Source organism: Argentina silus (genome assembly GCF_951799395.1).
Source record: "Argentina silus genome assembly, chromosome: 5".
NCBI classification, from domain to species: domain Eukaryota; kingdom Metazoa; phylum Chordata; class Actinopteri; order Argentiniformes; family Argentinidae; genus Argentina; species Argentina silus.
In genome coordinates, this window is record NC_139659.1 from 20543617 (window position 1) to 20570479 (window position 26863).

Consider the following 26863-nt stretch of genomic DNA (forward strand, 5'->3'; position numbering starts at 1 on the left):
TCAATGCAAGTGCATTTATCACCAATTTGCCTGATTCTGTGGGCAGCTCTGCTGATTCCTCCACAGGAATCAAGGTCTCAGAACTTAACCTTGTGCAAGGAATTATTCATAATGAGCTGAGGAACCAGTGAGGTTGACTATATCCTCGTCTTGTTTTACACCAAGATATTTAATGTCATGGACTATCATCACTCTGAGGATTAATCGTCATACATACATATGCTTGGCTGTGGAGTGATTATCTATACTACAGAGCAGGGGTGCTTAATAGGCGGACTCCAGTCCGGACCTGGACCGAGCAAAGGCTCAATACGGACCGAACAGTACTGGTCTTAGTGATACCAAGTCAATACATTTATTTCAGAATCAGACGTACGATCGACCGGGGCGGGCAACGCTTTCAATGTGGAAGTAAACCCCGCCTCTAGAGTCGTGTCTGATCCAATCACGTGAAAATATGCAAATATCGTAATTCCCGAAAAGCAGCAACAAGACTGACACAGGCGGGCGGACACAGACAGGCACAAGGAGACAGGCGTACCTCTCGCAATCTGAGATGACTTAGAAAAGCATATTGTTGGTACCTTTGTGGTACCTTTGTTGGTACCTTTGTATGGCTTGTTCAAAAGTAAGAAAAGTTGACAGCATGCATTCCAAGACGAGTGGACCGAAAAATGTGCATTCATTTTCCCGCCAACAAGTACGAAACCAATGTGCCTGATATGCTCAGAGTGCGTGGCTCTCATGAAAAGTGGCAATGTCAGACGCCACTAGGAAGGTAAACATGCTTTAGAACAGACTAATCCTCAAAATACAGGAGGTGAGAATGAGCAAAAATATATCAGCACCAGAGCTTATCAATTCCCTTACAGCTCAAGAATGTGCAACTGAGAGTTCACTGAGAATAGCATGGGTATTAGGAAAGTGGAAGAAGCCATTTATTGATGCAGAGATGGTTAAAGAATGCATGTGTGAATGCTTGAAGGTAAACAAAAAGATGAACTCAAAGAAAAGATCAAACGGGCACAAATGTGAAAAGAACAGACATTTTTTAGCTGAAGATTTGACTTCCTAACTTGATCAGGCCATTCTAAAAGCACCATGCATTTCATTAGCTGTGGATGAGTCAACAGACACCAATGACAATGCCCAGCTTCTTGTGTTTGTCGGATTTTATGAACAAAGAAGGAATTCTGTGAGGACCTGTTGGGTTTAACTAAGATGAGGAGAGGATATATATGAGGCCATCCAAGGGATGCTGACAAAGAGGGGGCCATTGAAGAAGAGATCAAAGCTTTCCTATCAGAGCAAAATAGTGTTGCAACCAAGTTTTCAGAGTTTTTGGAAGAGGAGGAGAACATGGAAAAGGTTGCATTTCTGGCAGACATTACTTCTTAATAAACTCAATGTTACACTGCAGGTACAGGACAACACAGTGTGTAAACTCACAACAGCAGTTTGTGATTTCCAGAGGAAATTTTAGATTTCTCCAGGGAGAACTTGTCCTTTTCCCCAAACCTTTGGAGCAAACCAAGTTATTCACAACCATGTTGATTTTATCCAGAAACTGATGGATAACTTCAAGGCTCACTCTTGGAAGACAACTGCTGCTGTTCCCAGAGGAAGCAAAACAGATCTTCAGATTAAATATTGTAACACTACAAATGGAGTTGATTGAACTTCAAGAAAATGTGTCCTTAAAAGTGCAGTTTGGAGATTGTGACCCTGTCACTTTCTGGGAAAAGATGTTGCCTGCATCTGGTGTCCCTCTTTTATAAAAAAAAAACAACAACATCCTGACCATGTTTGGCTCCACATACCGCTGTGAAGCAGCCTTCTCCACACAGAACATTATTAAAAACAAATACCGCGCCAGGCTCACTAATGAACACCTTCAACAGTGTCTTAAGATTGCAATCACACCATTTGTGCCAAAGTAAAAAACAAAAAAATTGGCACAAGAGAGGTGTAACTTCTCTCATTGATGGAATAATGACGGCATGCATCCGGACCTTTGCCACCTGGGAAATTTTGTGACTGGACCTTCACAAATTGTAATTGAGTACCCCTGCTATAGAGTGCAACACGTTTCACATGAAATATCTGTCCTCAGAAAATGCTCAGAACTTCGTTTTTCAAGCTACTTTTATTGAAGAAACGACAGAATAAACGGTTCTGTCCCTTTTCTAAATCCCTATGGATACAAAAACATGCGCACAGTGACGTGAGCCGTTTGGGCCAGGCTCTTCAAATGACAGGGTCTAACAGCGCTTTAATGGCCCGTGGTGGTGTGTGTCGGTGGTGCAGAATGAGCCCTGCACTAGTAAAAGCCAAATCCTGTGATGAACTGAATTCCCCAAAGACGACGAGAGAAAGCGAAGAGAGAAGAGAGAGGCTTGCCGTGATGACAGGCTCGTCCAAGCTGGCAGCAGGCGTGGCGGACGAGGCAGTCGTGAGGGCGTTTTGCTGTGCTAGATATCATCATCGTCGTCATCATGGCCGCCATTTGGTCACATCCAATGCCAAGGGCTGTTATTGGCAAGCGCTAGTCGATGCAGGAACTTGCTGCGAGTGCAAGGTATGTGTTCATTTTATTAAACAGGAGGAGGGATATGGGTGTGTGGGGGGGGGATTATTTAATTATTAATGTCTGCTGAGAAGTGACTCTTGGCAGAACATGGTCCTTTCCTATTTTCCCGGGTGCAGGCATAGACTAGAGCTTCTGGCCAATAGAATGGCTGTGTTCTGGTTTAACGGTGCAGGACTAAAGCTTTGGCCACACCTAGCGTGCCAACACCGGACATCTCGGAAGGACCAGGACAGGAGATTAACCAGCAGGAAGTGGTTCTGCAATAACAGCAGCTCGCTGAAATGAGTGGCAATATCTGCTGAAGCTGACAATACTGCAGGTTCATTAAACAACAATATCCCTTGTCTGTAATCAATTTCCTCAGAGAATAAAATACACCACAGAAATTCAGATGGCCCTATGCAGCACTGAAAAGACTCGATAATTGTTTCTTGGAAACATTCCTTTGAGATTCTGGTCCATGATGGCATGATTGCATCACGCAATTCCTGCAGATTTTTCAAGTGCACTTTCAAGCTGTGAATCTCCCGTTCTACCACATCCCAAAGGTGTTCTATTGGATTCCGATCCGGTGACTGGGAAGGCCACTGTAGAACACTGAACTCATTGTCATGTTCATAAAACCAGTTTGAAATGACTTTTGCTTTGTGACATGGTGCACTATGATGCTGGAAGTAGACATTAGAAGATGGGTAAATTGTGGCCATGAAGGGATGCACATGGTCAGCAACAATCCTCAAATAGGCTGTGGCATTGAAGCGATGATTGATTGGTATTAACAGGCCCAAAGTGTGCCAAGAAAACATTCCCCACACCATTACACCACCTCCACCATGAGAAGGTGTACAGGTGTTCCTAATAAAGTGCTCTGTGAGTGTATGTATGTGTATATATGTATATTTATATTTTTTTTAAAAAAGATTTGTATCCATAATACTAAATTGGTACATTGCCGTATCTTATAATATAATAATATATCTAAATGACTTGTATCTAACCCTAAGTAAATAACTACCAGTAACGAAGCCAGTCATGCTATACACATAGGTCTCCATAGACCCCAGCAGCAGCCATAATATTAGGGTACTGTAATAGATCCATGCTTTTGTGTTCTGCTTTTTCCCCTCGAGGCCAAGCCCAAAGACCTCCCCCCTGTCTCCGATGACAGAACCCAACTAGCACTAATTAATACAGGGTTAGAAAGTGTTTGTCCTTTGCTTGTAAGTCATATGGAATATCAGGTTAATGCCAGCTGAATGCTTCAAGACAAGTGCTGTTGGACTGCTCAGGGGATCAGATTGTTATTTGAACAGAGTGGGGAGCAAAATAGCGTTTTGTGTTACCTGGCCCAATAGAAGTCTCCCCTTTCAGAGCCTTGACAGGGCCTTGGACCACTCTATCCCCTTCTTATTTCACTCACGCCATCACAGGCAGCCCTCCTTACTTTACATTAGAAAACCTTCAGACCAGGGGAGGCTGGTGGAGGTAGAAATTGAAGGACGGGCTCCTTGTAATGCATGGAATGGAATGAGGAACGATATCAAACACGTGTCATCCATACACAAGCATACGCAAGCATTGGCAGATGGTTTCCTGAGCAGGAACAACAGGGCCTACCTTTAGCAGCTCTCGGGGGAAGTCTTGTCCATCATCTAGCCCGTCCAGGTTACTTATGAATTCCTGGCATGTCATCTTCTTCCCGATATTCTGCAAGATGTTGGAAACATTTATTACTCTGCTAATAATGTTGAAGGCATTGGCCAAACCCTGGTTAACCTCATCAATATTACACTGTCTAATTGCATTGACAGGTTGTGTGTGTGTGTGTGTGTGTGTGTGTGTGTGTGTGTGTGTGTGCGTGTGTGTGTGTAGGACGCATGTCAAGGACAATATCATGGCTTTATTTATATGCAGTGCAGGCAGAGCAGCGTTTTGTTTATGCCTCTTCCCATCAGAATTCCCTGAGGTCCTAAACCCAAAACTACGTGAATAGATTCTTCATAAATATGTCTTAGAACTTCAACCATTATTCTAAAAGTGATTTTCATGTAACACATTTCAGATTAAGCACCGAGCCACAGAATTCTAATGCAGACTGACATTGGGGGTAAGGAGTCGGGAGGAGGAGGGGGGCTCAGCAGTGGGGGAAACGGTACCATCTTATAGGATTAGAAGATAGAATCACTTGGCTCCCAGCTAAAGGGACCATTAAGGCAAAGTTATTAGCTTTTCACCCTGAGGCAGTTAAGTAAGTTGCTGGCCGGATACAGGTACACTTAGGGGTAAGCAGAGGTCTCAGCTGTAAACAGGTGGTATGAAATATCACCAATAACAATCAATTATGATAACATTAGATTCCATTTCAATCAAACTAATTGACAATGCTTGGCAACACACTTCAACATTACAGAGTTACCTGACATCTCTATTTTTACTTCAGGCCATTTGGGCATATTTATAACTTATGTTTTTCACTAGTTTTGATTTACTTTTTTTTTTTCTTTTTTTTTTTACAGACCTCCGCACGCACAATTATAGTAAATCCATTAACATTCTGAGCAGTTTTACTTCGCTTTCGCTGCTACTAGCAAAATGTCGAATTAAAATTCCATGTTCATACATACAAATGGAACATTGCGTCAGGAAAACTGCAAACTTGAACCCACAAGCTAAGGTCGAAACTAATGTGTTCCTGAAAGATTAAGGGCCAGACTAAAACCAACCCCATTTTGTACAGCAGGAAAGTCAAATAGATCCTGAGGTGCAAACATGCACCCTTTACGTAGAACATACACCTGCAGTTAGAGACACATTCATTTCAGTGAGGTGACTGTCTTGCTGTCATTTTTTAAAATATTTTGGAGTGAGTGCCGCCTTTTCTTGCACCTGTCACACTTTTTATTATCCCCTTCAGTCAAATAAAATATAGTTTTACTGACCTAGTAAACGTGATTGAATACTTTGTGTGCAGCATGAGTTTCCTGCAGTGCATATTGATTGGGTCCCAGCCTAACACAGACTCAAGGGGCGGCAGTCCTACTCGATACAGACAAGGACACACTCGCTCTCAACCAAACCACACTCCTACTGTAATTCATGTCAAGTCCTGCTTTGAACCCAAAATTATTGGTGACATTTTCCACCGACTCTAAAAAAAACAAAAAAAAAAACACCTAAAATACTTTTGGGCTGGGCATCGTAAAAATACAGTACTTAGCCCTCTCAATGTTCCATTACAAAAGGATCGTTAGCCAGATTGAGCGTGGTTTTGGCCTTTCAGCACGTACAGAACGGTAGTAGGGCATGTCGATTGGCCGTTCATAATGTAGGGGACAAAAGATGGGACAAAGAGTCTCCAGTGAATACTAAAATAATGAGCAGCCGGTGTTTGTTCCAATGTCTCTACAGCTCCTGCCAAGGCCTGCCCAGTTTGTAGGTGGACCACACTGACAAATGTTCAGACTGGCACCAGATCTCCAAAGAGAGAGTGAGAGAGAGTGTGTGTGTGTGTGTGTGTGTGTGTGTGTACGCGTGTGTGTGCATGTGTCAGTGTGTGTGTCCAGTTTGTAGGTGGACAGCACTGACAAATGTTCAGACTGACATCAGATCTCGGTGGGCGACAGTTAGCACAGTGAGCCGGGGGTTTGATCTATGGGGATGGAGACACCGACGTGACTTGGCTGAACAAAAGGCCGGGTGGCATACACGTGTATTTGTGTTTAACGACCCTTCCCCTTTCTTTATGTCGAATACGGTTTTTGTTCTGATGTTCTTCTAATCTGTAGTCACGATATGGCATTGAAAGGCTTTCAAATCCTCATCCTTGTTTCAGCTCGCTTGAATACAAATCCCTTCTCAGAAGACGATCTTGCTCGTAGAAGACAGTGAGTGAGTGAGTGGTAGTAAAAGCAGAGGGAAGCGAGGACAAGAACAGTCTGGGCTTTGCCTTGAGCTCCATAACTTCTCCATAGCTCCAATGACAACACTTGGCTTTGTCACATGACGTAAATATACTTGAGTGGCCTTCGAATCAATTCGCAGCGGGTTTTCGGGCACTCGAGAACGCATTTATTCCAGCGACAAAAGAGAAGAGGGGAGGGGGGGGACATCAATTGGGCGCGTGCCGGGCCTCACAATGGGCTGGATCACAGCCGCATGGCTGCACAGTGCACAGAGATGTGAGGCGTTTGGGCCGGGCTCTTCAAATGACAGGGTCTAATAGCGATTTAATGGCCCGTGTTGCTGTGAGTCTGTGCTGCAGAAGGAGCCCTACGCTAGTAAAACCCAAAGCATTGTCTGGGAGGGAGGAATGACTAATTAAACTACGTTTTATCTCCTCACCAGTTGACCTGCCCCCTCTGACAGCCTGACAACATGACTGTCTGGATGTTGTTGTTGCTGCTGATCAACCTGTTCATCAAGGCCTTGATAAGGCCAGGGGGGTCCCCTGGGGCTGGGAGGGGAGACATGCTGCTGTAGGACACACGGCCCTTTATCTGACTGGTGGTTCGGTGTCGGTGTTGATCAGAGAACAACTACAGCTTCCTCAGACTCCAGCCTCCGCTACCGCCTGCTGGGAAGAGGCACTGGCAGATGGTCCATGAGAGAGGAAAAACACACCTTCAACGAGGGGGAAAGATAGTGGATGCATAAAGACTTTGTCAAGCCTCCAAGCAGAGGACACGTCCTTGCCCTTCCTCAGTGAAGACAGTTCTATAAGGATGTAAAAGAGAGGCATGCAGGGAGAGAGATAGAGGATGGATTGATCCCAGCGTTCATGTTAAAGGTGTATTTATTGAGGATAAGGCAAGGCTCGTCCTCCGACTGTCCCGGCCCACTGAGAGTGACTGACGGTGGGGTTTGTTTGAGTTGGCCAGGCTGCTGCGTCTATATCCGTCCATCATTGGCTGTGCCCTTGTCAGCCGTTTTACAGGACAGGGGGGGCCAGACAATCCTCTCTGGAAGTGAGAGCCTTCATTTCATAAATTGCCCGAAAGCTTTATAACAAAACACTAAATCAAATAAAAGCTCGCAATCTGGCATCTGATACTCGCAGAGGGCGCCATTAAAAATGCACTGAGTTCCCAAATTATTCAATTATCTCTGGAGTACAGCTTAAACGGTTAGAATAATCACTGTTGTTTTTTTACTTTAAATCAAAAACAATTACCGTCTCCTTGAACAGAAAAGGCAAAGACAATGGCAGAGTGAAGAGGGGAGATGCGAGGGACTGCCGTGGAATATGACGACACTAGTAATCGCTAATAAACACTAGAAGAAAGCTAATGCCTTTACTCTATCCTTTCAAACCTCCCGACGAACAGTTGTCTCTGAACACACAATAGTATGCCTCTTGGCAGTGAACATGAACATTTCCAACTGTGGCAGAACAGCAGGACCCTTTGGTGAAGTGTGTTCTTCTCTCTATCCTGACCATCAGAGCAGGGACACAACTGCACGGCAACAATGATACACCCCCCCTGGTGGTGTGTGTGGGTGTGTGTGTGTGTGGGTGTGTGTGTGTGGGTGTGTGTGTGGGTGTGTGTGTGGCGGGGCAGCAGATATGTTACGCCCCCCCTCATGATGATGTGTTTAGATGAGTGTACGGTCTAGTGTAGTGTTACTGGTTTAAAACGGCAGGAACAGAAGGTCAGAGGTAACAGCAGAAGGTCAAAGGTCAGAGGCTCAGGAGAGTAGAACTTACGTGGCCGTGCAGGTCCGTGTTCAACAGCATGAGAGCGCATGTAAGGCAATGGACTCCATCTGCAGAAGCAACATTCATACGGTAAGTAAAGCTCAATCAGGTCCTGATACAGCCCTTAAATCCATGAGTGATGTGAATACATACATAACACCTAATGAACGTATTGTTAGGTTTACATTATTGGTGGAACAGGGTGAGACATCTATTATACGCTTATGACACGTTCGCAAAGCTGGCGTTCAGGATCTGGATACAGAAACACACTTCGTATTCCATATTCCTCCTGCATTTGAAATGTCAGATCTTGTACGTGTGCGGGGTTTCTGCAGAGCCTGTAGATGGAAATGAAGGACCCTTATGATGACGACCATCGTAACAACATCAGCGCTCCTCTCCGCATCGGGCCAGAGGACCACCACTTCCATGGCAACAGGCCTGGCAACATGGCAACCGCTTTTAGCTTTTACCAGTCTACTGGTCACACACAAATACACACGTGCGCACACACACACACACACACACACACACACAGGCTTGTTGTTACCAAGGCTGTTGCTATGGAGGAGACATGACACTCCAGTAGTCAATACAGAGAGAGAGACTGGCTGCATTCCAGAATTCCATGTCTTTGATTCCAGTGACACTGACATTGTCATAAAGAATATCGTTCAATACAACTACTGGGCCAGAGAGGTGACCCGGGAAGGACCCCTCCCCAACCCTTGACTCCCCTGGTTTGAGCCTGATGCTAAATGACTTGAGAGAAGTCAATGAGAAACCAGACTGGATGTACAGCGTAACACATAGCAGCTCTGTAGCACATTCAATAGAACCAGAGGACACGGTGAGATACAACAGAGTGAGTCAGGTTTTCCCTCAGCACTGGGTCTATTCATTTCCCCAGTCAATCTTGTGCAAGACTCCTCAATGCAGGCTCCCCGCCCACAACGAGCAACTCATCTCTGTGTTTATAAACTGAACTGAGGGGTGAGTCTTGGCTAATGGAACTCCTACAGAGGTTTACATTCTCTGGTAACTTTCCATCAAAACCAAAAGACAGGCAGTGGCTGTTTTAAAAGGCAGTTACCACAGAACGATTGAAAAAATGCTTGATTCCCTCCAAACGGAACGACAGGTGGTTGTAAGAGAAGGAGAGGGGAGAGGTGGAGACGTACCTTGTGAGGAGATGGTGGCGGGGTTACAATGATAGTACCGGTTGGAATAGTGGATCAGAACGCGCTCTCTCTCCTGGGTCTCGCCCATTAGTGCAAAAGCTTTCAAGAAAGATCTGAGGAGACAGAAACGACACTCGGATGAAACGACCCGCAATATCGTACATCTGTATCCATCCTCATCAAATAGTCCCTTCGGAGCCCCGAGGAGGAGACAGAAACCACTGACGGTGGCGCGGTGTCATTTATCTCAACGACCCGCCGCTAACCCTCTGTGAAATTGTTTTTGGAGGTTCTGCCTTTGGTTCTTTAATGCTCGGGCTGAATTCCCCCAAAATGAATGTAAAATGATGAACGATACCTGAGTGACTGGTCCAACGTCATCCCTGTGAATTCAAAAAATGTGAGGTACTCTTCGGCGACCATCTTGCTGAAGTCGTTGCTGTGGAGGGAGGGACACACAAACACACACAACAATCTTGTTTAGACAGGGAGAAAATACCACAACTGCAAGTTGTTATTACCTAAAAGAGAGATAAATGTTGCCTTTGGTTGAGGATTTAAAGCCACACGAACCTGCCCACACACACACACACACACACACACAAACACAAAAGAGCCAGAGAGGGTCTCTGGCTCTTTTATCTGTGTGTGTGTGTGTGTGTGTGTGTGTGTGTGTGTGTGTGTGTGTGTGTGTGTGTGTGTGTGTGTACAGCGCAGATATCACTTTCATATACAGTATATACTGCAACAGGGCATTGACTTCAACACAGCTTTTCATTCATTCTCCATTCTCAGTGTTGTAAGGGTAAACAAGAACAACATGTATGTAACCGCCCCCGCCACCAAGCTGAAGTAGCAAACAGAGGACCTGAGCATCTCGCTACCAAAGAGCTACGCAGTGTCTGTTCTGTTAGGACACCGTCTGAGTACAGGGACCAAGGTTGTGGGGTGGGAGGGTGGGTGGGAGGGTGGGTGGGTGGGTGGGTGATGGGACAATGGACACAAAAAAAACTTTAAAAAGAAAGACATAATATAATGGAGAGTCAGAGACTGGTGTGGGAGTCCGTCTCCAAGGCGACACGGACCGCCTCGTCGTGCGTTTGTTCGGCGTCTTTAAAGAGCAGCGTGTCTCGGACTGCCTTTCAACGAGGGTGTTTTCCGAGCTGTTCGGAAGGCAGGCTGAGAGCCCCCGATGCGGCACTCATATCATTCCATTAGGCCCCGCATTAATACGGTAATCAGACAATCTTGTTCTGCCGTGCCATTTCTACGAGGGTAATTGCGACGCTTGATTGTCTCATTTGGTCCAATTCTCTTCACTTCTGGCTTTGTTTTGAAAAACGCTCCTGCCTTGAGCTGTCTTTCCTAGCAGAGCGGTCACAATAAGCGGAGGAAAGGGTTCCTATTCTGGGCCCGTTCAGCCTCCGCTGACCACAGGGAAGCTCCACACACACACACACACACACACACACACACACACACACACACACACACACACACACACACACAGCGTTGTGTTTGATCAGAGAGTCAGGCACAGAGGCAGCGTCGTCGGAGGCACGTCTCTTTATGAGTTCGCACGGTGTATAAAAAAGACACATCTGTCTCTTCGGTGAACCTGTTAGCGGCTTCCCCTCCTCCGCTCCGTCACCCAACGCACGTCCCGTCTGGTGAGGTCACGGGGGTGAGAGTCGTGTGGCAGGAAGCTCGTGGCGTAGACGGTACGGACCCTAACCAGCCCCGACGTGGAAACTTCATCAGATGATTAGTTGTATGCGGTGCTTGTCATAACCCAGCCATCAGAGGGTACAGAGGAGGCCCGGTCCGGGGAAGAGATACTGGATATTATAGTACACTCTGTCTACTCACATGCTTTTCAACAGTGTAATTGCACAGAAAGTATGTATTCTCTACCAGTCTGTGAGAGTTCATATTTTGGTGCATTTTGCTGTGTGTGTGTGTGTGTGTGTGTGTGTGTGTGTGTGTGTGTGTGTGTGTAGGAGGACTCAGGGCTGGTATTTCAGGTGAAGAGGAGGTGGATGTTATTTCCCCTGACTGAGGGGGTGTATAAAAGGTTTGGGGTCACCAGGGTGGAGCGGCGCCCCGGGGCAGTGTTCAGGCCTGGCAGTGGAGCTGACCTGCTGCATTAGTTAATTGGAAGCATTGCTGGAAACCAAAGCAGTGTGTGTGTGTGTGTGTGTGTGTGTGTGTGTGTGTGTGTGTGTGTGTGTGTATATCACTAGTTGAATAAGCAGCACAAGGATCAACCCTGTTCGGCAGCTATGGTGGCTGGTGTGGGTCTATTTCGGAGCCAGAATGCAAAGTACGTCCTGGTGTGCTTTGCATGTGTGGGACTTTCAGGATCGAGCGTGATGCTGTTTGAAGACCTTTGGTTGAGTCATCGCAAATGAACAAACCCATATTGTTCACCCACAACATGATTCCCTGCCAAGAACAGTATTTCAATTCATCATCATTACGCTAACAACAACACCACCACAGCACAGTGTTGATGTCTTTGAAAGAACAAGCAGGTCTGGAGAACATGTCAGTAGAACACTGAGATGCAGTCTCCCGTCTCCCTTCAAAACACTGACTTCAATCAATCATCAATAGGAGGTAGGAATCGGACGACAGGCTCATTTTAATGCATTCCATTCCATGCATTACAATTAGGGGGTATGAGGGTGTTACATCGTACATGCCGTTTAGCTGACACTTTTATCCACATCCAGTACAGTACAGTACAGTACAGTACAGTGAATGCATACATTTGTTGTATAGATGGTCCCGGCCGGAATTGAACCCACACCTTAGCCTTGATAGCGCCATGCTCTGCTAAATGAGCCACAGAGGACCTTTAGCATAATAATGATCTCATCAACTATCATTACCTATTCTCTGGCAGAGAGTGTCTGTTATCTGTTCTCTCTGTGTGTGTGTGTGTGTGTGTGTGTGTGTGTGTGTGTGTGTGTGTGTGTGTGTGTTGGGTCACAGCCAAGAACAGGATTTCAATTGAACGTCGTCATTACACTAACAACACCACCACATCATAGTGTACCTCTGAAACAACAAGCAGGTCTAGAGAACATTTTCTGTACGTTATGTCAGACTTTGTAAACCATTCAGTAGAACACTGAGATGCAGTCTTTCGCTTCAACTATTGATTTCAATTCCATCATCAACACCAACCAAAAACAGGGGAGGCTGGTGGAGGCAGGACAGGGTCATTTTAATGCATTCAATGCATTACAATGAGCCTGCACTCCGACTTCTACCTCCACCAGCCTCCCCTGGTTGACACCAGGGGGTATGAGGGGGTGTGAGGGGGTATGAGGGAGTGTGAGGGGGTATGAGGGGTATAAGGGGGTGTGTGAGGGGGTATGAGGGGGTGAGAGGGGGGTGAGTGGGTATAAGGGGGTGTGAGGGGGTATGAGGGGTATAAGGGGGTATGAGGGGGTGTGTGGGGGTATGAGGGGGTATGAGTGTGTGTGTGTGTGTGTGTGTGTGTGTGTGTGTGTATAGGGGGGCTGGGGTACAGCCGGCCCACTCACTTCTTGCCCAGGTGTTTGGCCACGTCGGAGCGTCTGAAGCCCTCCAGGTGGTAGAGGCGTCGGGCCAGGCGCCGGGCAGCCTCCTGGTCCCCACGGTTACCGTTGTGCAGCGTGTCCGTGCTGTCCTTCAGCCGCTCCGTACTGCCCATGTCAGAGTCCCAGTCTGACAACGCTGCTCTCAGACCTGCATCACTGCTGGAGGGGATGGGAGGGGAGGGGGGGGGGGGAAGAGGTGGAGGAGGAGAGAGACAGAGAGATGGGAGAGGAGAGGGAGGTGGGAGAGGAGAGGGAGGTGGGGGAAGAGAGATGGGAGAGGGAGAGGAGGAGAGGAGAGAGAAGATGGTTATCAGACCACACAATAACCAAGCCCACACATTTCCTCAGCACACATAAATAACCTAGAGCAAACCTAGGCTACAGCTTAGAATTGAGGACATCAAAAGGGCCAGCGCGCGCACACACACACACACACACACACACACATTACTGAACGAGAGATTAAAAAGATTGTTAATCTTAGTAATATCCTCCTAGGAAAGTGTGGACAGGAGGAGGGGGGGGGGGGGGGGACAGAGTCTGAGTAGAGCAGAATCATCTCTCATGACATGACTCTATTCGGTGACAATTCCATCGGTAAAAGCGAGTCGGCAATCAAAAAGCTATGGGTCGGCTATTCATAATCATCTAACGATCAGCACACGACGACGTGTCATGTTCTGTTTTGGTCTTCTTAGACCCGGAACGTCGTCCTGTCATTTCAGCGACCGATCCGAAAAGCCTGGTTGAAGAGTCTAGGGACAGAGGAGCCGGCCTGGCTGGCGGAGAAGCTAGTTTTTATTGTGTTTGGTGGCCTTTCACGCCTGTCAATGTCAATCGCCTCTTAATGCCAGGCTGCTGGTATGACAGCTGCTGGATAGCTCCATTAGGCTGGTAGTGGTCGGAGCTATCATTAGACTGACATCCCAACACCTCGTACGGTGGTGCATCAGGCCAGAGGTAGTCTGGCTGGCCGGGGGGGCTCATGTACTCTACTTCTAGGTCAGGTGTTCGATAGCGTTGCTCATTCCGTTTCCCTGCGTTACGATGAGGGGCGTCCTCTGGCGTCCACCTCCGCCGGCCTGATCTGAGACGCACGCGGAGGCGCCGTGAGGTGGAAGCTAATGCTACAGAGAGGCATCCGGGGGGTATCTGTGCCTTCCAGGGTGGCTAAGTGGTGCCTAGTCCATCACTGCCCTCAGGGGGGAGGGGGGAGGGGAGGGGGGAGGGGGGGGGGGTGGCACGGTGACGATGATGGACGGGAATGATTTGATTTTTCGCAAACATTGAATAATGTCCTTAATGTTTCCATGCAAATGTACGCCTGTGTGTTTTAAGGTGACAGCGAAAATGCCTCATTTTCAGTCCTGCCGTTGGTTGCCTCTGATGGGGACTTTCTTTCTATGATGGGGAGAACGACAGAGATTACATGCAAACAAATGTATGGAATGAAAGGTGCACTCTATTACTTATTTAATAATGATGCATAAGGAGGGGCCATTTAGAGGATTAAGACATTATTATGTTATTTTTCCGATTTTGACACATATGTAAATATGATTATTTGTGGGGGATTTTAAGAGGGACTGCAAGGAAGGACATTTTCTAAACCCCTAGAATCTCTTGTCGTTGAAGCCAGCCATAGGTGCCGTGCTTGGCAACACCGAAAGCAAAACCCAATAGTTGACACTCTGCTGCCACCTAGTGACAGCTCAGCCACACAACTCCAACATTCTTAAAATGCATCAACGTGTACTTTTCGATTCAATTTCCAATAAAGCCGTTTCATACCAAAAAGGGTAAAAAGGGACGATGTCAACAGAGGAAGAGAGATTGGAACGCGGTGCTTGTTATGCGAACAAAAGGGAATCCGGGGCGTTGAATGACAGGAACAGAGAGGGTGACTGTTGAACAGGGTTTCTCATTTGCATCTCATTTCCCTACATCAAGGTGATGTGTATGTCTTCACTACTGCTTTACTACCATCACTCCTCAACCCTCACACAGAACAAAAAACTGTCAGTCAATGCTTGGATAATGGCTGTCTACGGTGGAAGAGGCTACGTCTGCCTTTTATTGATGGTTTTTATAGCACCGTGTTAAATGACCGGAGCTCTCAGAAATTCCACGAGCAATTCCAGGAGAAAGTTATAACACATTATTTCCATCCTTGGCAGTCCTCTGGCGGGCCACGATAGCAGGCATATACAGTATGATCTACGGTAAACTGAGAGGGTAGAATGTAAGCAGTATGCTCTATGGTAAACTGATGGTAGGATGTAAACAGTATGCTCTATGGTAAACTGAGAGGGTAGAATGTAAGCAGTATGCTCTATGGTAAACTGAGAGGGTAGAATGTAAGCAGTATGCTCTATGGTAAACTGAGATGGATGGTAGGATGTAAACAGTATGCTCTATGGTAAACTGAGATGGATGGTAGAATGTAAACAGTATGCTCTATGGTAAACTGAGATGGATGGTAGGATGTAAACAGTATGCTCTATGGTAAACTGAGAGGGTAGAATGTAAACAGAATGGTGGGGCTTGGCTGTTGCCTGTATTGTGTTAATTCAGCAGGAGATTTCCTCAGTGAGATGTGTATTATATATGACCACGCAGACCAGACACTGTGCTGCGGCTCGGAGGTGTGTGTGTGTGTGTGTGTGTGTGTGTGTGTGTTTATGAGCAGGCAGAGCAGGCGATGGGCTGAGTGAGGCTCGGCGGTGTGTGTGTGTGTGTGTGTGTGTGTGTGTAGCAGTGAGATGTGTATTAGATATGAACAGGCAGACCAGACGCTGGGCTCCACCCACTGGGGTGTTATAGTTGGAGAGCTCCCTGGCAGGAAGAGGGGCCTGGGGCTGCAGGAGAGGAGAGGAGAGGAGAGGAGAGGAGAGGAGGGATGGAAGTGTGAGGTGGACCTGGTTAGTGTGTGTGTGTGTGTGTGTGTGTGTGTGTGTGTGTGAGTGAGTGTGAATGTGAGTGTTTGCCACTAGACTCTCATACTGTGAATCATCCTTCCTGCACCACACAGGTTTGCCGTACTGAACAGACGGTTTTGATGCACAACTCTTACTGACCTGTGACACGCTACTAGATAGGTAAGAAAATAAATCTGTTTCAGTTCTCCAGGCAGAAATGAGTCACGCTGCGAAAACACAGATCCATTTCAGCCCAGCAACAAGCTCAGCCCCACTGAAAACACTCTCACATTCCTGGCTCCGTACCGCAATGTGAGACAAAGAAGAAAGCAACTTTCACTACTGGAGTTTAAACACTATTAGGCTGTTATGAGTGTACGTTGTGTGTGTATGCTCAAGTAATTGACGTGATTATCTTCATAAAAAAAGAAAAAAAAGAAGCAAAAAGGAAACTTTCAAAAAGGAACATTCACTTGATGGGCACGTGGCATATGCTGCCAATCACTCTTTTACAAACAGTGATGAAATGAGTCACAGCCACCAAGTAAAAACACAAGACTGTTCTTCTTCCATCCCTTCTTCCATCCCTTTTTCCATGGAGAGAGGCTTCATGTCCCTTTGTTCAGCCTAATCAATGACATTAGCATTTTTACATTTATGACATTTAGCTACACTAACGGTTTTGCTGGTTTGCAGTTTGTGTCATGTCTCATTAAGAGTAGAAAACAAATATCAATAGGATCGCATACTCTCTCTTCCTCTTCCTGTGTGTGGGTGTGTTTGTGTCAACAACAAAAAAAATCTTGACTTGAATATGGTACATTGCGGATGCGCCGTACTTTTTTTTTTTCTTTTTTTTTTTGTGGCAGATAGATGCCTTTATCCAAAGCGACTTACAACAAATCCATTTGACTAAGTATGTGAACCGTCTATCCATCAGTCATCATAAGAAAAACCATATCTATGCTAGAACCAGGGGCTATTGGCAGTCACCATGCTAGAAGGAAGGATGACTGCCAACAGCCCCTGGTTCTTCTTTGTCTCATTTATTTACAGGAGAGAAACTTGCACAGGGGGGTTGTGGGGATGAAGAGCTCTCTAGGAGGGGCCAAACACATTTATTTTTCTCCTTCTTGTGCAGAGTTGACATTGTGATTTGGGTCTGGTAGAAACCTCGTGTTAAATACCACGGGAGTATTCAGCAGGAGCCGTGGGTCAAACTAATTCTCTGCTTGTCCAAGACTAATCCGCAAGATGCCACCCAAGATGTAATGACTTGTGCTGTGGACCACTAGCCATGCTAATCATAGTAATTACACACACTGGCTTTAACATGTTTAATCTGAATATTAGACTGAATACAGACTTAGAAAGTCTACTACCAGCACTGTACATGGCCAGGGGCAGGATACAGCGGCCACCCTATGAATGAAAGACCGACTGGTAGCCCAACTAGAAAACCCAAGATTTTACATCTTAACTGTCCCTCCTAAAGAGCTCTTCATCCCCACTACCCCCTTGTGCAAGTTTCTCTCCTTTTTCTCCTTTTTTTTAAATCCTTCCTTCGAGCATTGTGACTGCCAATAGCCCCAGGGTCTAGCATAAATACATTTATCTTATGATGACTGTTGGATAGATGATTCACTTACTTAGTCAAATGTATTTGTTGTAAGTCGCTTTGGATAAAGGCGGCTGCTAAATGCCATAAATGTAAATGTTATAGAGAACTTCCCTTTTCTTCTAGCAGGAATAGAATATGAGAAGTGGCATATTCAAGATGAAGAATCTCTAAAAATCTGTCAAATGAACAGGACATAAACACTCAAATACAACTGTTGCTAAGTAAGTGTACTCCATTTTGGATGTTATGGTTCCTCAAATGCATCATCATGGACCCTATTTGCAACACGCCAGTGTTGACCTATGCAACACACAAACGATTCACCTCAAAACAAACGTGCTAACACAATATACAATGGTTCCCAGATCCCCATTAATGGAGGGGGGAGGGAGGGAGGGAGGGAGAGAAAGAGAGAGAGAGATCTGGTACAGTCCACAGGAGATGATGCTAGGATGCTGTACTATATTTCACCACAGTGTGGCGGATAGATGCCAGTCTACTGTACAGTAAGTCCAGGAATGTTTGACCACTTCTTTAGGAAAGCACACCCTGCACATCCGCATACAGGTAACAACACAGTTATACTACGACTTCATAATGACTGAAGAGTATTTGTTAATATGCAGCTAAAATGACAGGAGGGACAGCGGATCTCAAAGAAAAGCTCTGATACAACACAGATTATTGTGGTACTTCATACTGGTCAAGTGCCACAAGAGAATAGATATTCCTAATCAAATGACTGAATATGAAAAAGATCCGTGAAGGAAAAGAACCATGCTTGACTGTGACAGAACAAAAACATCCCCTCTAAAACGATCTGACAAAACTTGGCTGACCCAAATGATGAATGAAATATCTCAGACGTGAAGCAATACACTTGGGGGAGTCATATGCGATTCATTAAAATTGTTCATCGTAAAAAACTATGGAGGTTCGGACTGAATATAGGCTACAGATAAATATATGATAAATATATGATAAATATATGATAAATATGGACAACTGGATGGGGAATCACGTGCTGCCTCTCACAGCCTATTAGTTGTAAATATGGCGGCAATTAAGACGGTATTAGGAGAACAAAACAGCAATTATGTCCATCTTCTGAGGGGGTGGTCACTGAACCATGGCTGTCTTTCAAGACAAAACAAAAGAGCAGAGTTCTTGTGAGCCACTGTGCAGGTGTTCTGTCGTAACAATGTTGCAAAGTTGCCCGCGTAAGGAATAGATATTACTGAAACAAACGACTAAATGTCACACATTTGCGAGGGTAGGTGTCGTTACTGAGAGAAAGTCCGGAGCGGAGAAACCTGTTCGAGATCAGCATCTCTCAAGACATAACGGACTCTCTCTACTAGCCCCACCCTCCTAAAACACAAAGATGTGTGTTGCCAACTCCTCACTACAGTACACACACAAACTTACCTTCCAAACACTCAGACTACACACACAAACCCACCTTTCAACCATCCCTGCATCCTCTCCCGAGTATTCACCCACCGAACTGGAATCCTCCGTTTTATTCCTGATTAATATTTCCCCCACTTCGTATCGTCACGAGTCGGGAGTTTCTATCGCCGTGTCAGAATTTCACCCCCCCCAACAAAAAAAAAACCCACTTTGTTTACCTGCAGATAATACGCTCACAGAAATACAACGCGATTCACGCTCGGTAAAAAGTGGGCCGTATGAATTCCAGGAAAGTTATCGGTAAACGCATTCCGATCCAGAATGTGAGGAATGTTGCTCGGGCAGTTGCACCGTTCAGTGGGGAAACAACACGCTGAGAGTGCAGCGAAGAAGAACATCATTTCGCTTTGTTGAACCTCTCATCTCCTCCGAGGCTGGGCTCAAATGTGGAGGCATTTCCCACAAACCATTGCATCCCAGACGGGGGAGAGGAGCGGAGAGCAGCAGAGAGAGTCCCGTGAATTCATTGAAACATCAAAAAGAGAAAGTTTCCCTGTGACATCCTGCCTCCCCGCTGCTCTTCTAGACACACGACTTCCCCTTTAGTGGAACATGCACGCACGGAGTGTGCGCTGGAAGTAACGCAAAACAGATGCTTGAATTAACACTTTAAAACCGCTCGTTTATCCGACTTGCCCGAGTATATCTAATTTATGTAAATGGTTATGTTAATGAAATGTGGTTTGGATGTCTCCATCTGTGGAGTTCAGACATTGGACAATAGCAGTCTACACCCCAAGCGTTTTTATTAGACTGAGTTTTGTCTGGTACTTCATTCCAAAACAAACCTTCATTAAAGCAGAAAAGCTTCTTAAACTGTAGGTCTGATCTGGGCAAGAAAAATTGAGCTCTTTTAAAAAAACAAGGACAAGAGAACTTCAAGGAGGGAAAACACTTCTATGTTCACCACACAGACCATTTCTCTACCATAATAACCCTTATGGCAGCCAGACGGGCAATAACAAAAATACACAGTTTATCCTCATAGGATCAAGATAGATCTAAAACAAACATTATGCATACCGCCAGTGTGTAATCAGCTTTTACAAGGCTTTGCTTTAGCAATGAAAATCCTGTCATTTGGTCTGAGAATGAGAAAGCACTGCAATTACAACTCATCTGTAACGCTGGAGGTTTGTCAGTCCTGCCAACATATGACTCAAGAGAAGCTTAAAGGACATTTAGTGTGTCACTGCCAATCTGCATTATAAAGCAGCATACACTTAACAACAACTATTTTAAATTCTTTTAATCCTTTCAAGAAAAAAACATGACAATATTTGTATGGAATACCGCATACAAATACAGAATATCGCCCAATAAAAGATGACATCCTGGACCTCACCCAGGGGAGGCTGGTGGAGGTAGAAATCGGAGGACGGGCTTAATGTACTGCATGGAATGGAATGAGGAATGGTATCAAACGTGTGACCTCAACCTTAACCATTCGCCTACCCTACATTCTTTTCACAAACCACAGCCGAGGGGTTCAGGGACAGATAACTCTCTCTGGTCCTTGACCACAAAGAGGAAACCCAGCATGGGAAACGTAACTTTCTCTGGGCCTCGTCTGAGTTGCACAAATGTGACAGGAGTGGTTCCCTAAACAGCTGAGGGGTGGGGCTGGAGAAAGCGAACCACTTTCAATTTCATAGACGAGATAAGATCAAAATTATAGTTTTAACCATGTTTTGAAGCTATACAGTGTTTGTTCACAATTGCATTGTTTACAATCAGAGTAAAACAAGCCTATATTTTGAGTTCTGATGGGGTAAGACAGTTCAACTATGCGGATGAGACGGCATTTATAAGGTATATTCTTTAAGAATCAATGTCTATATATCATTCATTTACAAGTCCAAGAAATGGATGTACAGTACCAATTACAGATTGCCCCTTTAAAGCACACTCTCTTGATGAGTAACTAAAGACTAGTGTCAGCTTACCGGGCTAATGCCTATGCCTATGCCTTCAGCTTCGCGAGCTAACACAGTCCTAGGCGGCCTATAGCACACAGACGACCCAACCTCCAACCCACTGCCGGTCACACAGCGATCATCTGAGGTGCATGGTGACCTTGAACGCCTCCTCTCTCCTCCTTCAGCCCTCATCTTCCGTCAGACATCATTCTAGCACGACTTGGCTTCGTTTGAACTACCGGAACGATTCTTGACGGTTACAGATTTTCACCAAATGCGTTAACGCAGTGCCATCACATCAGAATAATCCGACAACCAATCCGACAACCATTGCTTTAATAAATACTGCACACTCAAACACAAACTACTCTATAGTCATGACTGGTTTGAGGCTGAAAAGTTTGTCTGTCCCATGGGTAACATTTTGACAGCTCATATTTTAGCCGGGCTACTCTTTATCCTTCCTGTAATTACTTGCGAGGTATCAGACAGATCAGTGTGGATGGAGTCGTGCTATCTGTCATAAGACAACGCCTTCACCCGTGACCACAGAGGCAGACCAGAAGCAGGCTAGGCCAGGCCAGTGGTGTTTGGTGTTCCCAAGCCTCCTGAGGGTGTGCCGTAGAAAAACAGCTGCCAGGAGATTTCTCAGCAGTGACTCACGCCGTCTCGCAGCTCGTCCGTCTGTGGTCTCCGGAGACGTCTCCAAGAGGCCTCCTCCATCTGGGACAATGGAGGATGAGGTTTGAGGGAAGACCGGGAGAATGAAGGGGCGGGAAACTAACTTTTTGGTCCAACAGCCTCAAAAATCCCCAACCACAGACTTGTTACTTGCCAAATGTTCTGCATAGATTTAATTACACCCTGTTTCATTCATAGATTAAGAGATAACTAAATGTACATACACAAGAGAACGTTTCCACAAAAGCTGGGACCAGTAGAAGGCATCAAAGATTAGATCAGAGTTCAACCCAGTCCACAACAGCTTTCAAAGCTCCAGGATTAACTTGAAGCAGTTCTTAAATCAAGATTATGCAAGACAGTATATTCCTTTTCCTCTGGTTGTTAGTGCATTTGTCTCTGGGGCACTAGAGCAGTGCTAGAGATCAGTCACTTTGACAAACTAAACCTTATTAATATTGCATTAAACATGAACTCACAGCCATGAAACTGTTCTCACTGCCTTCAAGCTCCTGTGAGGATCACTCTACTGATGTCTGAATTTGGGAGATAAATTCATATTTAATCAATACAAGGACTCGTCTCCACCCATAGGATGATGTACACACCACTGACAGGCTGTCATCATCTCAAACCTCCCCCGACATAACAGTCTTCTTACATCATTGTGCTCTAATGCTGTTTTCTAATAACACATGGTTGCTAGGGAAATCATTCTGCAATTTTGCGGATGTGCATATTTCTTTTCGAAGCTCAATTAAAATGCTAATTATGTTAACTAAAACTGTCTTGACAGTCAGCAGAACCTGGTTCATGCAGAGGTGTACTGGCAAAAGTATTTGCGGCATCACAATAGAGGAAGTGTAGAGTGTTTTGGTATGAATCATTCAATTCAGTTTTCTGGTTTCATTATACAAAAGCAGGGGGTGTGGAGGAGCTACTTCTGTACAGTTGTAATCATAATTTACATTCATTTCCTCTTCAGTCTCCATCGCTAACATCTAAACAGAGAAACGCCAACAAAAATGAGGAAGTTCCACCGTCACCATGACAACCCGTCAACTACCCACCCCAAGCAAGACAGACGATTTTCACTTCATCAAATCGTTGCTGCGGCTTGACGAACTACGCCTCAGAAATAAGAGAGGATTGTTTTAATTTGAGCAAAATAGTTCATAAATGATTAACATGTGCAGAATGTTTAACCACAGAGGGACCAAAATGTGACCCTGTGGGTTTAACCACAGAATAACAACCATGTTTCTGGCCAGATATATTACACAGACACAGACACAGGCACGTAAATAACGGCTGCTTGCCTGGGGACATTAGTGGCTGTCCTCGGTAGAAGGCTATTCAGGTTGAGTTTAAGGGAACCTACATGCAAGATGATTTAAAGCCTACGACACACAGCATCTCACAGTTATAAAGGGATATTTAATATGAATACAATTTCAGAATTGTTTTACCAAGACAAACTAGTACAATAGCAAATACAATAACATAGGAGCTACTAACCGCTGTGTTATCCTCCCTGTGTGTTGTATTATAGATGAGAAGCCACAAAGCACAGGCAGGTTTTAACTGTCAGGGAGGTCTCTGTCTGTTCATATGTCACAAAATTCTGTCAGTTCGCACGTCACACATTTCATCTCCGACACCACTGGGACAAAACCTGGGTGAATGATGCGTCTGGCCATAGAGATTGTTTAGGAGTTTCTAGGTGACACCGATTCGTCTGGTGATGGTGGAGCTGTTGTTATCATTAAAAAACGTTATCATAGGTTGCAAAGAGGAGAGCGCACCTCAGACCGCACCTTTTGACCAACTGACAGTTTTCAAATGATGCTGTCAAATCCTTGGAAACCAAATCAAATAAGCACTACACGCTCCGGTAGCTTTTCAGTCATACGTTTGAATAATTGTCACCAATTCACAAAAGGAGTGGTACTATATCATTCGTGGGGGACGACATGTTCACTGTACACTGGTTTCTGCTTGATTCATAACATATATTTGCCATTTAGCTGACGCTTTTATCCAAAGCGACTTACATTGCAGCGAGTGCATACATTTCAGTATATATGGTCCCAGCGGGAATCGAACCCACAACCTAAGCGTTGTTAGCGCCATGCTCTACCAACTGAGCCGCAGAGGACCGTCATACCACATCTCCCTCTCCTCATGTGGTCAGCAGCAGAGCATCAGTCAACCCTGAACATCCGAGTTCCGCTGCTTCAGCATGGCTCACGGACCAGCCCTCCACCACTGGACTCACTCCACCACTAGCTTTCCTCTCCTTTAGTCTACTGGGTCATTTCGTGACCCAGTCCTCTGATCGTGAGGGCCACTGATAATAAAGACCAATAAAGACCATCACCTTCTTCTTTTTTTTTTAAATATGTTTTTAGGGCATTTCTGCTTTTATTGGGAGAGAGACAGTAGAGATTGACAGGAAGGATGGGAGAGAGAGAGGAGGGATGACATGCAAGATAGGTCGAGGGGTCGGAATCGAACCGGGAACCTTGCGATTACGTGGTAAGCGCATTCGTGTGCTACGCCACTAAGCGCCCCCAGACCATCACCTTCTGACTGACAGATCTGAGTACTAGCAAGACCGTAAAAAACTGTTATTACCAATACATGGTGTTATTGTTGTATTGTCCATTCCTTATGACGTCATCAGACACCGTGCTTCCTCTCCACTGTGGGCCCCTCTAAAGACCCCTTAAGAGGACCAGCCTGACGGAGGTTCTGCTGTCCCCCCCCCCCCCCCCCCCCCCCCCCCCCCCGCCTCTGCTTTCTCCACGCCATTCATCAGGACCAAGTGACCCAGCAACACCAGGTTAGCCATGTAGGCTGTCTGCTCAACCCATCAGCCTAGAGGGAGAGGAGGGGAGGGGAGAGGAGGGGAGGGGGGGGGGGGGGGGGGGGGAGGGGAGGGGGGGGAGTGCGAGTGTTTGTGTGTGTGAAAAGAGTGATAGAGAGAGAGAAAATGAGTGAAAAAGAGAGAGATAGGGAGAGAGACATAGGAGGGCAGACATAAAGACCCAGAGAGAAGGTGAAAAGTAGTGATCAACGTTAACAGAAAAACAGAGGAGAGGAGCAGAGGAAGAGAGAGGTAGAGAGTGAAAGAAGGAGAGAGAGAGAAAGAAGGAGAGAGAGAGAAAGAAGGAGAGAGAGAGAGAGAGGAGAGAGCAGAGACACTCCCTGCTATTGAAGAAAGAAAGACTGGAGCTGCTTCCTATTATCCTCCCCCGCACCACACACACAGGTCAGGGACACACGCTGAACCCTAGCTGAGATAAGGGTGTGTGTGTGTGTGTGTGTGTGCGTGGTATACAGAGAGAAACAGAGAGAGACAGATGGAGGGAGAGGAGGATGGAGTGAGAGGGGGATAGAGGGAGAGGGATATTGGAGGGGATGACTCAGCCTGTGCCTCAGCATCTATAGGCTCTGATTATGTCCTCAGAGACTAAACTGAGAGAGAGAAAAAACATGTACTTCCCACCTTCCCAACGACCGCTCTGGGTTCTGCATACCTTGGGCCTCCAGTAAGCTGTTCATTGTTCCACACGATGAAATCCGTGGATCTGTCTCAGTCTGTCCGTGTGTTCGTATGTCACGCGCATGATCTCAGACGCCGCTGGACTATTTGGACGCAACTTGGGTTGAATGATGCGTCTCGTCATTGAGATCCGGCATTTGCAAAAGTACACTGACTGGCCCGAGGGGGGCGCTGTGGTAAACAACTGAAAACGGAAATGACACTGTTTGGCCGTGGGGGGAAGAACATGTTTACTGTGCACTTGTTTGAGTCTACTGTGCCTGATAGCTGAGAACAGGTGGGGAACACACACTCTAATTGGAAAGCTATGGTAGACCCATGTCTTTTCTGACACTGCTCAGTCAACACTTGTGGAGGGCTGAGCAGTTAGTAATGCAGTGGCTAGTGGTTCCATGTCTTTCCCTATCTAAGCTGACGGCACACATCTGGCCTGTGTCTATCTGCTCATCACTGCCCCCTGGTGTCCAGGAGGACAAACTGACCGAAACACTGCATGTCAAACTTCCACGTGCCTTAGCTCAATGTGTGTCACCATACACCGGGCTGTGGAGCAGGTGGCTCGTCAGATTGTGTTCTGCTTCAGTCACGTAAAACAAGCTGATTCTCCTGAAAATGTGCTTATCCACACAGCACACCAAAGGCTTCCTTGTCAAAGAGAGCGACGCAGTCGTTTTCACTGGGTGTCCCAAAACACACACGCTCGCACGCACGCACGCACGCACAGACACACGTACACACGCATTCACACACACTGTATATAGCCAACATCCTGTACCAATCAGCACAAATGTGTCCTGTTCACAGTACTGACACTGTAGCTCTTTGTTGTTCAAACGGAGACATTGGCCACTTCAACGTCTTTAAAGAGCTCCAAACATAGCCAGAGTGACTCATTATAGCAGTGAAAACACATGGTGTATGCATGCATTTCCCCCCCACTTTCCCCCCTCAGGCGTGTGTGTGTGTGTGTGTGTGTGTGTGAGTGAGTGAGGGAGTGAGTGAGTGAGTGAGTGAGTGAGTGAGTGAGTGAGTGAGTGAGTGAGTGAGTGAGTGAGTGAGTGAGTGAGAAAGAGAGAGAGAGAGAGAGAGAGAGAGAGCAGAGGTTAGGGTTGCTGAGTCACAGTCCTCTCTGACAGTGAGAGAGAGAGAGAGAACGTGAGAACAGAGTGTGAGAGTGCTCCAGTGCTGCTGGGTCTCTGGGGTGGTGGGGGGTGAGGACGTGAGGGCGATGAGACAGCTCTATGACAACACAATGACAACACGCCACACTCTCAGGGACCAGTCAAGACAGGCAGCCAGCCAGTCAGTTAGCCAGGCAGCCAGTCAGTCAGTCAGTCAGTCAGTCTGTCTATCACTAAGTCAGTCAGTCAGTCAGTCACTATGTCAGTCACTATGTCAGTCAGTCAGTCAATGAGCCAGTCATTCAGTCAGTCAGCGAAGTCAGTCAGCGAAGTCAGCCAAAGTATGTCTTAATCAGAAGTAGGTGAAAGTCAGACTCCGTGTCATGGTTAGAGTTGGCTTCACGTGTCCTGTTCATTCTGACATTCTGCCCCTGGAGAAGTACCCTGACATCTGGATTCCATCCAAACATAGACATCTGCAGCATCCACATGCATGACACATG

At 46.0% G+C, this 26863-nt stretch overlaps 1 protein-coding gene across 3 annotated transcripts in view; it reads right to left on the minus strand.

Annotated features, from left to right (window-relative positions):
• psd3l (pleckstrin and Sec7 domain containing 3, like) overlaps positions 1 to 26863 on the minus strand; it is a 90912-nt gene that overhangs the window by 38185 nt on the left and 25864 nt on the right. For 2 of the 3 annotated variants that reach the window (XM_083670060.1, XM_083670061.1), the window contains 5 exons: positions 13024 to 13215; positions 9828 to 9908; positions 9470 to 9582; positions 8295 to 8353; positions 4208 to 4297 (listed from right to left, as the gene is read on the minus strand). In XM_083670060.1, the coding sequence (XP_083526186.1) occupies positions 4208 to 4297; positions 8295 to 8353; positions 9470 to 9582; positions 9828 to 9908; positions 13024 to 13215 (535 nt within the window). Of the gene's footprint in view, positions 1 to 4207; positions 4298 to 8294; positions 8354 to 9469; positions 9583 to 9827; positions 9909 to 13023; positions 13219 to 26863 lie in introns of all 3 variants that reach the window. The other variant, XM_083670059.1, reaches the window with a different exon arrangement.